The sequence below is a fragment of the Equus przewalskii genome, chromosome 3 (genome assembly GCF_037783145.1).
Source record: "Equus przewalskii isolate Varuska chromosome 3, EquPr2, whole genome shotgun sequence".
Taxonomy (NCBI): domain Eukaryota; kingdom Metazoa; phylum Chordata; class Mammalia; order Perissodactyla; family Equidae; genus Equus; species Equus przewalskii.
Window position 1 is genome coordinate 16,973,808 of NC_091833.1, and position 12,676 is coordinate 16,986,483.

The window sequence follows — 12,676 nt, forward strand, 5'->3', positions numbered from 1 at the left end:
GACCAGCCCAGCCTGCTGTATGGGGAAAGCGACCCTCGTGCGAGCTGGACTCCAGCCATTTCATGTGACATCTTTGGGCTGGGAGATGTTTGCAACCAGGCCCGGCCACTGCAGATACACACAGCATCCTCTCCATGACACCAGCATGGAACGATGGTGAGCCCTTTTGGACCCACACCTCCCATGTTAGGAAACATGGTGTTTAAAAAATAAAAACACATTATCCTACTGGCAAAAGGCTGCTGCAAGGAGCTAAAACCACTGGCTGAGGAAGCACTCCAAAATTAAGCACTTCAAAATTTAGGTGAAGGATTTATTGGCTACAACAGAACAAGACTTTTTTTTTAAAAAATCACATTACCCCTGAAACAGATGTTCAAAATGAGCTGTGGGGAAAATCCTGGACTTTCACTTACAAATTCCCAAAGACAGCCCCGGCCTGTCACCATACCCGGTTGCAGAAGGTCTCGCCTCCCCCAGGTTTCTGGTCCATCACTGACAGTGAGCTGAGAGACACAGCCCCCACGCTGGGCTGCTGCCCCTCATCCTGCCGACATGTCCCAAGAATTGGTCCAGACAGGCAGGGCCGGGAGCCAGAGTGCTTGCCCTCTTAGCACTCGCTCTGGGACTGGACCACCAGGGGCACCTGTCACTATTGAGCAGCAGACTGTTGCAAGCACAGGTGCTAGAGTCACGCGGAGGCGGGGACCAGGCCTTCCAACCTTCAGCTACAGCAACCGCTGCTCGGGAGGGGCTGAGGCCTGTCCCCCCAGACTTCACAGTCGACCCTCTCCGGTGTGCGCAGCCAGTCTTCTTGAAGCTCTCCCCGCCTGCCTCCAAAACATCAGAAGCCTTTGCTGGCAAGCCCCGACTTTCCTGTCCAGACTGTCCCCAGAGAGAACGTGCTTCCTTTCTCTTGCTTCCTACTTGACTCAAGAGACAGCTGTGCCTTCAATGCATTGTTGCAGCTGAGCAAAGCTACGATATTTTCCACGTCAATAAAGATGGTTTCATGTTCTATGGCCCAAGGTGTCCCCTTAGATGGAAAACATTTCAAAAAGAATGAAGGCTACTTGTGTCTCTCAGTAATTCCAAAGGTGAAGCTCCTCGCACAAAGCCACAAGTGAGGGAGCCCCAGAACCAGGCCCGGTGGCCCATGCCCCAGCTGGCACTGGGCAGGCCAGCCAGGTGCCCGCAGTCATTTCCCTGACGTGGAAGTGGCAGCAGCTCAAGCAGGACCTTTGTCACCGAGGAGACCGAGCACCACTCAGGAGCCAGAGCGTGATTCTCCCAAGGACGTGGAAGTCTAGATGATGGGGTGGTACAAGCTGCAGCAGCCTTATGCTGGGACACTACTAAACGCTGGCCTCGAGCCAAACACAGCACAATTTTGTAAACATCTAGAAATGCCAACTGTCCTCAAGAACTGCTCAAATAATGAGAAAATGATGCTAGTGGCTCCAAGCACCCCTGGCTCTCCCCACGCAGACGCAAGGGTCTCCAGCAGCGGAAGGCAGGGCTCTCAGGCTGAGGCAGCCTGGGGCAAGAGAACGCTCTGGGGTCACCAAAAGTCTGAATGGTGCTGACTACACTGTTACTGGCTGTGTGACCCTGAGGAGTCCCTCAGCCCCTCTGAGCTTCAACTTCCTCCCCTGGGATGTAAGACCACTAACCTCGCCCTCCTGGGTGGTCTGAAAGGTTAGAGACCATGAGCCCAGCATAATGTCAGACGGCTCTTCCCTTCATTAGAGGGACCCAGCAGTGGGAAACCACGAGGAGAGGCCCCAGGGAGAATACAAGGCTGTGAACACCAAAGGGCACAGCAAACCCATTGGTGCCATTTGTCATTTACCCACAAGTGCCAGAAACTCAGGATAAAGACACTGGCAAAGGAGAAAGGACCATTAGGAAAACAAATCTGGCCATATATAAAGCCCTCCCGAGAGTGGATTTTTCTAAATTGCTCCTAATAGCTAACTGGGCAACAGCGGGCATTTTTCTGGCAGGATCTTTCCTGTCCTACGGACCATGCTTCCAATTCTCTGGAGTTAATATTCGGTCCCGGTTGTGTTCAAAGAGTTCTAACATTGTCTGCATGTTGTGGTCAGCCTCGATCACCTGGAAATTAAACATACGGGTCACAGGGCTGCACCTGACCCCAACATCACCCTCTCTTCACAGACGAAGAGAGAGATGGAGGCAGGCAGATGAGGCAGGGAGAGGCAGAGAAGCCCAAGGTCACAGGCAGACGAAAAGGGAGGTCAGGGCCAAACAGTTCTAGGTCAATCTACATGCTCCACTCTATTCTCACTTAAGAATCCATTACAGTGGTCCCTGCAGTGAGCTCACAAATGACGTTTTTTCTCATCATTTTATATCGTCCACTTTTCTGTAATGAGGGGAAAAAAAGACTTTACTTCTTTAAAAACCCACTACAGTAATATCTCACTTTCCAGCAACCTCACTGCCTGGAAGAGCCAAGGTGTTTGAGCAGCCCAAACAGATGTCCCCAAGGCCACGCACAACAGTTTGTGCCTGGCCCTCCTGCAGATCCTGCACCGTATGCACGTTTCACTGTGTGCAGACGGGTCTTAGGGACCCATCTGCCTGCCTAAAGAAATTTGGCAGCAACAAATCGGAAAAGGAGGCGACCAGGAAGTGGGGAAGCATGAGTGGAGCAGACACATCAACACAGTGAGAAATGGTGAGCGTCAGCAAAAGGGAGGGTCACCAGAAAGCACACACAGGAACTCAAAGGCATTAGTAGTCTGGGGCAAACAGTCCTACACACCTCAGCACCTCCTAAGGGCATCACTGTGTGACAGCCCAGAACAGCACCGCCTGCTCCTTCAGATGCCCTGGGTCACCAAGAAAAGGTGCGTGAGGCTCTGTGCCTGCCATCCACTGAAGAAGGGACGGTCATGTCAGAAAGGCCACCATCCCAAATGGTTAAAGCCAAAACTCAGGTCTAGAGGCTTCAGTCATCTGGAACACTCCTTTACTGATGATGCTGGATAAGTGAGATGCTACTGTGGTCACTGTTGTAATGACACTGGGACAGCCTGCCTTCTCTCAGACCTGTCCGACTCACTCTGGGACTCAGTCCAGAATGGGGACCGTGAGAGACAAAGAGACCCTTCCCCCTCCCAGCTTCCTTTTTCTAAATTCTCCAAAGGACTCGGCCCTTCCCCAGACTGAGAGTGGATGACATTCCCCAGGTCACTCTTCCTTCTAGAAAAGTCTCCTGCCCTGTCAGGGGGACTTACCAGAACAGGGGCCGTGACGGGGAAAAGGCCTCCTTTGATGAGCCACTCTTCGTAGAGGTGGTGAATTGCATCCAGGTACTCCTGCCGGGAAACACACACACATGCACGTCGGGAGTGCGAAGGGGAGCAATCCTCTCCCAGCAAGGGGCTCAGGCAGGTGGGACAAATGTCAGTCCATGGGGCAGCAGCTTGCACAAAGGAGCCTGGGACAGCCGACCTGGCTCAGGCGGCCGGTGACAAACACGGCTGCGCACCCCACTGGCCAGCCCATGCACTGCAACGGTCAGAAGCATCACTCCGGCCACGCGTCTCATCCCTTGGGTGCACTCTGCTCCGCTGCTGCTTCAGACGCACCCTCCTGCCCGGCTCCTCTCATTTACTGCCACTTCCCCAGCAGCAGGGCCACTAGTTCCTTCACGGGGGGTGGAGTGTCCATGGCCATTCCCTGGCCAGGTGTCCCAGCCCTGGGCCGCCTCTGAACCCTCCCCTCTGTCCTTCCCAACAAGAGGACTGTGACCCCCATGGCCTAGAAGCCCCACTCGCGCTGCTTCCAGCCCACCAGACAACTTGCAACCTAGGAATCCTCAAGACCATAAAGACCACCGACTTCAGAAAGCTCAACAAGGTGGAACCCAGGAGAAAAGAGGCCCAGACACACCCCCCAGCCACTCGTGCCTCTGTGCCAGACAGGAGTGGATGGCATGCTCTCCCATGCACAGACCAAGGTGCTCTTGGCCACCCAGGGACACCCCCTCCAGGGGTACTGTACTCGCCAGCCCAGCAGCTGTAAGCATAAACCGCACTGCTGCCTTCTCATCCACCATCGAGTTCTCCCTCAGCCACAACAGAGAGATGTGTCCTGTAGGCCTTGTCAGAACCGCTAAGACAGTGGCTTAGATAATGGCTTGGAGGGACTCCAGCCTGGCATTTCTTCAGAACATCTGGGTCTCCCACAGAGCTGCCGGGCCCCATCACAGCACGGTCTGGCCCCGCTCCACTGTGCCCTTCCTTCAACCACTCCTGTCTCCAGGATTTCAAAGGCGCTGCCAAGAGCAAGGCCCAGGCCTTCACAGCGGGAATCTCCCATGCTGGTGCCCAGGCAAACCAGGCTGGGCAGGCCTTCAGGAGCTGGACAGGCCTTCCAGGGCCCCCAATCCAGCCCATCTGGAGCTCAGTACCCCATGACATCCCAGTAAATGCTTGCCCGGCCTCTGCCTATGTCCTTCCAGGGGCAGCTTCTCACATGGGACATTCAGGTCAATATTAACTGAGAAACTCCTAGGTGCCAGGCCCTGGGACACATGCCAGGGACACTGAAGGAATGAGATCTCATCTTAAAAAGCTCAGTTTAGCGAGGGATGGGGAATGAATGGATAAACAAACAGTTTTAGTATGTTTGTCCTAAGGGCTGTGATCATAGTAAGCCCAGGGGCTAGGGAAGCAAAATGGAGGGAGGTCAGGGAAGGCTGCCTGGAGGAGGTGACATCTGAGCTGAACTCAGAAGGCAAAAGAACCCACTACGCAAAGGCACATTTGGGTAACTCCATGGTGCGTGAGTGTGTATATGTGTGTGTGTAGCCACAACTAATTCTTTTTGGCCCGAGTGTGAAAGCAAGCAGAAGGAGATAAAGCCAGTCATGCAGGATCTGGTACAGCATGCTACAACAGGGGGACTTTATCCTAGGCAGCAGTGAGGCACTGAAGGGTTTTTGGCTAGGAAATTGCCTGAGTGTTTTTCTGTATTAGAAACATCAGCCAAGCAGCAGAGTGCAGGCCAGACTTTGGAGGGGGCTGTGGGGAGTGAGACCAGGGCGAGGAGAGCAGTCCAGGCCGATTACAACAGTCTCGACGAGTGGACGTGGCCCTGAGCCAGAACCCAGTAGGGGGAAGCACTGGGCAAACGCTCGTGGGGGCCACCTCTGAGCCAGGCACTGTGCTAAGCACTGGGGATGCAGCAGGGAGCACAAGGGGACATTCTAGCAAGATCCAGAGAAGGGCAGAGAGGGGAGCAGCCTTCAGGAGGTGAACCGGACAAGCCCTGGTGACCCCTGGACTGGATGGGGAGGAGGGGAGGGTGCAGAGCACGAGGTCAGGAACACGGGAAGCGAAGCAGAGCTGGACATCGCCAGGGGTCTCCAGCCACAGAGGAAGTCAGAGCTTGCCCTCTGATATGCTCACTTCCTGTTTCTCTCTCTGTGACTGCACAAGGATCTCAAGGAGGGTGGGGCCGGGCTGGGGCAGAGGTGGTCTCCCACTTCATCTCTAACCGAGTTAAAGGGCGCTCTTACCAGCGGAATGACCTTCTCCTCTTCCCTGCATCGCATCTTTAACCTCTGGTAACAAGTCTCAGGAGTGGTCCGAAGGTAAACTGAGATTGAAAACAATTCGTAGCTCTAAGCACTCTGTTCCTGGCTTGGAAGCGAAAGCCACAGAGAGGGGAAGGAAGGTGTGGGCAAGGCGTGGGGAGAGACATCTGCCAGCAGCTCTGAGCAGGAGCCACAGACCAGGGTCAGCTCGCAGCTTGACCACTGACCAGCTACGTGGCCTGACAGGCACCTTGACCCTCATATCCTGACTTTGATTCCCTTTCCATGTCACCAGCCCCATGGGGTCGCTGTGAGTCTGAATGAGCCTCCACACACAGACAGAGCTTAGCACAGGGCCTGCACACAGCGGGTCTCAAGAAGTGTCCAGGTTCTGGCCCTCCTCTCTCCCTTACAAACTAGAAAACCCACCAAATCAAAATGGACCCAGGAGAGAGCAGCTTGAGGAAGGCCAGGGTGCTTCTCCAGGAGGGACAAGAAGCCCCAAATTCTGCCTGACTTTAGGGAGAAAGCTGAACTACTGTGGGGAGCCAATCACAGGTGGTTAAGGTGACTACCTGCTGGCTGGGGGCCTGGACAAGCACACCCTCGCTGGGCCCAGGGGCGGGAGGCAGGGAGGGAGGCTGGGAAGGGGAGGCTCACCTATCAAATCGACAGACACATCAATGTTCCTCACGATCCAGTCAAACCACTCCGACAGAACCACATAGTCCACTTCAGGCATCTTCCCGCTGCAGTGAGAGTTGTAAAGGTTTGTTCGCCTATAAGAAAGCTTCTGGGATATGCCATTCCCCAAAAGGACCTGGGGATGGCTTTCATTGAAAGGGCATGGCCAAGGGCACCGAGGCCTGGTGTGATCCACATGATATTGGACGAGCAGTGATGCCAGGACCCTAAACACCTCCGACCTTCCACTGCCTGGGGACGGGGTATGGTATAAACGCACCAAGCGGCACGGCACTGCCCGGTGGGAGAACTCATCTGGATCTCAACTCCAAGCAGAGAAAGGGGCTTTGAAGGCCGTTCCCTGAGAACAGGGACAGTGCTCAGGTTGGGAGGCGGAGCAGCAAACCAATTTCACCTCTGGAAACTTATTCTGTGAAATGACCATGGATACCACTGTAGCACTGTTTAAAATAATTAAAAACTAAGTCGTGGGCCTGGCCCCACGGCCGAGTGGTTAAAGCTCCACAGCTCTGCTTTGGTGGCCCAGGTTTGCGAGTTCAGATCCTGGGCGCAGACCTGCTCCACGCACAGCCATGCTGTGGTGCTGTCCCACATACAAAAGAGAGAGGAGGACTGGCACAGGTGTTAGCTCAGAAGGAATCCTTCCCAGCAAAAAAAACACAAAAAACACAAAAACTAAATCTTGGTACATCTATATAACAGAAAACCATGCAGTAACTGAAAGATGACATTGTAAAATAATTTTTAATGACATGGAAAATGCTTATAATCTAATGTTCAATGAAAACAGCAGGCTATAAATCTGCGTAGATAGTATGACCCAACCATATTTTCAAGAGTATTCACTCACACATTTTGAAAAAACACTGGAAGAAAAACCCCAAAATGTTAACAGTACTTTTCTTTGAGCTTTAGGACCATGGGAGACTTTTATTCTTTTTTTTTTTTTACACCTTTCTGTACTTTCCACAATTGAACAACATATTAGTTCTCCAATCAAGTGAGGGGGGGACATTACTATGTATTGAAAGTGTTATCTGAAAAATAAAGGAAGGAAGAAATAAAGAAAGGGCCAAAGAGTGAAGAGAGACCTGGCGTCCATCCCTGACTCCTGCGGGCTTCCTCAATCCCAGGAGGAAACAAACAGGAAGGGGACAGAAGGAAGGGCAGCAGATGGAGGAAACAAGTCCATCCACAGCTGAGTGAACTTCAAGGGCCCAGGAGAGGAATTACCCATCCTGGGTACCATCTTGGATCTTCTGAGAACTGGGTTTGGTGAGACTGGCTACGGGGCGATATGGACTGAGCTGTGTGCCGAGGCGGACTCCTGATTGTTGACTAAAGAAAGGGGGCAGGGGAAGAGCCCAGTGGAGGGGTGGCCCAGAGCCGGCCCCCTGCCAGGTGCTGTGAACTGACTCCTACCTGGTGGGAGGAGGTGGGCAGGGATGGGCACGGAGGGAGGCAAGAAGCTGGCACTGCCACAGCCATTTGTCACCATGAGGGAATCATACTGAAGCCACGAACAAGACAGAGTAAGAAAACACAGAGAAAAAGGGCCAGAACCACCAAATGAAAGCAACCCCAAAGCCCCTAGTTAAGAGAGCCAGTAACTACCTCATTGTTCAGGCTACACTGAGTTGGGCTTCAGCTAGTTGTAGCTGAGAGTATCTGACGTTCAAGAAACCAAATCACTCTCTCAACACGTTTTCCTTCTCTGGGAAACAAACTATCTTGTTCTCCAGAACAAACGTGACTCCAAGGGAATAAGGATTTGCAAAAAGGAAGGTGCAGATCAGCCCTTCCTCTTCTCCACCAAACACACAGCCCAAGGACACAGGACACACAGGCAACTCAGGATGGTGAGCCAGTGAGCAGCGCAGAGGGAAAGCTGCCCCAAACAGTCTCCCGTGTTCCCAAGCCACAGCCAGATGTCAGACTTTGCTCTTGGAGGACTCCACGTGTATCTGCACAACTCAAGAGAGATTCTGTCAAATCCCAGAGCTGGGAGGATCCCCATAGCTATGACCACAGAACCGAGCCAGAGTTCAGGCCACACGTAGCACAGTGTTAACCAAAACCCTACCAACTACCACCACAGAAAAGCGTCACGTGTGCATGGAGGTACACGGAGATATGCAGAGGGGGCTCACACCTGCGGGGGTCTCTGGGGCCTGAGAGCCACTGCTCCCCTGGAAATTGTCTCCAGGTGGTCTCAGGACACCTCCTGGGTGGCTCAGGGGCCTCCCATCACCTCCTCCCAGCCCATGCTGGCTTCCCCCACCCGGGGCTGAGAGCAGACAGAGGAGGCAAGACCTCCCTTTCCGATGCTCCTCTGAAGAGGGCCTCCATGGGGACAGTGCTCTGGGGCAGCCTCCCCGAGGGCAGGGTCGGTAGGCAGACCCGCAGAAAACCCCTTCCAAGACTACGGCAGTGATGTGCTGGAAGGTGCAGGGGAATCCGGGACAACTGGCCACTGGCTGAGCTGAGTGAGGATACAGAAGCCAGGTGTCCACGATTCTCAGGGATGTCAGGCAGCAGGTGCTGCTTGCTCCGCATCTGTGGTTTTCCACCCAGGAACTCCTCCCAGTTCCTCCAGGGTCTGGCTTGCGAATGAGGCTCCCAGCACCACTGACAAGCCACTGCTTTTATTTCCACGGAACACACAGACGGTGGCACCTCTATACAGAAAACCCAGCCTCATGTCTCACCGACAGTGGACTGAGAGGGTCACAGTGCCTCCCCCTTATCCCAGGGTGGCAAAATTGAGGGCTTGGGTCCACATGAATCCTGCTGACTGTTTTGTTTGGCACAGTATGCTGCCACTTCCCCCTGAGGCCCAGAGAGCCCCCAGCTTGCACATAACAGGCCAGCACAGAAATCTCACACGCAAATGCCAGCCACCTCGTATACATTCTTTTCTTTTCTTTTCACAAGACCTTGTGAGGTCGATTTTGGTCCCAATTTATAGATGAGGAAAACTGACGCCCAGAGACACTAAGTTCGACTCGGTCTGAGCAGGGAGTCAAGCCTGGCTCTCCGTGGCCCCCGGACCCATATACTGTCTGTTGCATCACTCACCCTCCATGGCTTGTCAACTGAGGGGACTGTGCTGGATCACGTCCAGTGTCTCTTTGGTCTCAGCTCAAGCAAAGCCACAGCTCTCAGGCCCACGACCCAGGCCACGAATCCCCGGTCTGGACCAGAGCGAGGGAGGAGTCCAAGCCCCAGGGCCAGTCAGGGAGGTAGGAGGACCTGCCTATTGTCCCAAATGCAGGGTCTTAATCAGTGTCCCCGACCACCAGCCCCAGGTGAGTCAGCATGTCACCTCCCCAGCCGGGCCCCACCCAGTTTCCTCACTTCTGTTCTTAGAAAACGCCAACCACATGATCTTGCAAAACCTTCGTGGTTCAATTATTCAGCCCACGGGATTCAGGCCACACAATTGCCTGCGAGGCCACGTTAGCTGTGTAGTTTTGCTCACCACCTTCAGCTTTCTACATCAGCCAAGTGCCCACACCTCAAATGTTCTTTTCTTTAAGGAGACTGTGTAACCAGAATCTTCCTCTTCAGCAATCTCAAACCCCCCACACTCACTGGGGCGGGGGCCGGAAGAGGCAGTCTCTCCCAGGGGGAACTCCTCACTTGTTCTAGGCCCCATAGGCAAGAACGCCTTTTGAGAAATTTTGCTTTGGGGATGCAGAGCTCCAGTCTGTGGGCTTTTCTGGGCCCCCGAGCCTGCAGCTGCAGAAGCAGCGCCATGTCTGTAGCAGTCCTTTCCACCTGGGACCCCAGATTCGAGACCCAGGTTGCAAGGGCTTCAGAGAAAGATGAAAGGACCAACCCCAACACTGAAGGGGCAGCAGCAACTCGCCCCCTGCCTGATGACAGAGCTGTCCACACACGAGCTCCCAGGCAGCAGCTAACACCTCACATGTGCCGTCTGTGGTTTCTACTACCCAGCTGAAGTCCCCACAGGTGGAAACCAAAACATCCTATTCTAGGTACAGGCAAAGGACCCAGCCAAACTCAGTTCTAGGTTTCTTTTGGTTTAGGCTCAAAGTAATGGTAACCTGTATTTTTGGGGAGCACAAACCTCTCAAAACATCTACTTTCTCAATAACCCTTCACTGTGGATGACCCACTGCCTCGAGAGAAGCTGGAGCTGTCACGAGGGTGACACAAAGACAGGCCACATTCTATTCTTCCTCCCACCCGTCACTTCTTTAGCTCCAGCCAAAAACACTTTTTACACTGCCCCACTCCTGACCTAGGTAGGAATAAACCCAAGACCCTCAAAACAAAGACAACAACAAAACTCCAACAACCAGAACCTGAAGCAACAAACGTGAAACGAAGAAACCACAGGCGGTGCAGGAAAAAGGAAAGCCTGCCCGTGAAGATCACCAGGGTGGGCCGCCTGGCCCCAAAGACAACGCACAGGGCTGGGCTCTTGCTCTCATGACCCCAAAGGCCCAGGTGAGGCCGCAAGGAAGCCATGGGGACAAAACTCCAGGGGGAAAGGGCCAGGTGTTGGGACAGAGGGCTCCTTGCGGGCCATCTGGCTGTGGGCTTCTTCTGAGGCCTGCCCTTCCAAGAGTGATCCCCCGCCAGCAGGAAGGAGGGGGGGGCCTGTTGGAAATGCAGGCTCCCGGGCCCCATCCTGGACTCAGTGAAGCAGCATCTGCATGTTAACAAGATACGCAGTGACCTGTGGGAGAAGCCGACTGTAAGGCCTGGGGGAAGAGTCAGAGGCCTGACTCCCCTGAGCCAGCACCTGGGGGCTCCAACAGGCCTGAAGCCTCTGGCCTGAATGAGAGAAATCTAGATGTCTCTCGCCACCGCCTCGTTACCTCCGCCCCACACAGCAGAGCACAAGGCAGCTCACCCATCAGTTTCCCGCCCCATCAGGAAGGAGCAGGGGACTACTAACCCCTTCTCAGTTCCTCATCTGCCCAACAGGACCTACCTCAAAGCTGCCTTGACAGTTCAAAGCAGGGGAGTGTGAAGAACCGGGCCATAAATGCAGCTCCTGTCCACGGCCCCGACCTGCTCCTTAGCCACCTGTGCAAACGCCCTGACTTCCGGAACAGAGATGACCTGGGCCAGTTCACAGGACAGTCACCTGCACTGGGAAGGGACTTCTCAGTGCCCCTCCCTTGGTTCTCTGCCTCCTGATCCTGGGGACTCTGGGGCATGTGGCTGAGAGAGGGGGTACTCCAAGCTACACACTAAGCATGGTGCTCGCCACAGATACAGACAGAAGAACCCATTATGGAATAGAATGCAAAATCCAAATGAATGTCCAAGATAAAAGAAGAGACTTCAAAGAAATCTCCAGTTTATTAGTGGGCTGCTTCGGGCTCACAGGCTGGGAGGGCAGCTGGGGAAGCAGCCGCCTGAGTGTGCTTTCCTCTGCCTTTGGGGGACTTCAGTGAAAGGGTGTGAGGAGCACCGCCTTCTCCCATCTCCCTGAAACCCAAGTGGGGGACGGCCTGGCCCTGCAGGGTGCCACAGTGCTCCCAGCAGCCTCTGGAGTGCCCGGGCCATGTGCCAACCAACAGCCTTTGGGCTTCATCACCTGAAACCTGCCATCCTCTCGAGGCTCCAACAGGGTCTTTGGGGCTCTCCCCGCGCTCTGGAGGCTGTATGAACTTAAAACAACTAGATCCCAAGAACAGAAATGAGGAGACTGTAAATTTCTTTCATGGTTCACTGTACCATAGAAATCCTAACACAGATACCAGGCACTGTGGGAGGGCCAGGGGGAGGCACAAATGCGAAGTTACCACGGCAGGAAAAGACCTCAAAAAAATTAAAAGCTACAGCCTTTTCCTGCACCACACACAAAATAGCCCAGGGCAAGGCCCATGTTGTCTGGACCAACACCCTAGACCACAGCCACAGAGGTTAGGAAATACAGAACCGCCCCTCAGAAGCGCTGGAATGAAGGACTCGGGGTGTAGGTAGCCAAAGCCCTCGGACATCAGCTAAAGCTGCTGCCTGAGACAACAAGCAATGACGAATGTCTCCTAGGGAGGCGCTGGGCAGCCTGCAGCTGGCTGGGGGGGGGGGGGGGGGGGGGGTGGGCAGCAACTGGCAAAGTCCATGAAGACCAAGGTGAACGAGGATTTGCATAAGGGTCACAAATCCTAAACCAGGCAACTGTTCCCAAGGCTCTCCAGGAATGGATAACAGGAATTAGAGATGAAAAGGCTCAGAGAAGTTTAGGAACTCGGTCGTGCTCACAAAGACTGCAAACTGCAGAGCCAGGATGGGCCCCAGGTGACCTGACTCCCACCCTACTCTCTCCCCCTGACCTCTGGTCATTCCACCCCAGGTTACCCCCCTCAAAAAGAGCCGCTGGCTGCCACAGAAAACCGACCAAGCTGACTGCGATTA

At 54.1% G+C, this 12,676-nt stretch overlaps 1 protein-coding gene across 9 annotated transcripts in view; it reads right to left on the bottom strand.

Moving 5' to 3' along the window:
• Nucleotides 1-12,676, bottom strand: part of TK2 (thymidine kinase 2) — a 43,775-nt gene that overhangs the window by 16,506 nt on the left and 14,593 nt on the right. For 3 of the 9 annotated variants that reach the window (XM_070612052.1, XM_070612059.1, XM_008509579.2), the window contains exons 7-10: nucleotides 6,233-6,321; nucleotides 5,555-5,634; nucleotides 3,267-3,347; nucleotides 300-2,118 (exon numbers count right to left, since the gene is read on the bottom strand). In XM_070612052.1, coding sequence (XP_070468153.1) covers nucleotides 2,020-2,118; nucleotides 3,267-3,347; nucleotides 5,555-5,634; nucleotides 6,233-6,321 — 349 coding nt within the window. In that variant the 3' untranslated portion in view covers nucleotides 300-2,019. Of the gene's footprint in view, nucleotides 1-299; nucleotides 2,859-3,262; nucleotides 3,348-5,554; nucleotides 5,635-6,232; nucleotides 6,322-12,676 lie in introns of those variants that run through there. The other 6 variants (XM_070612053.1, XM_070612054.1, XM_070612055.1 and 3 more) reach the window with 5 other exon arrangements.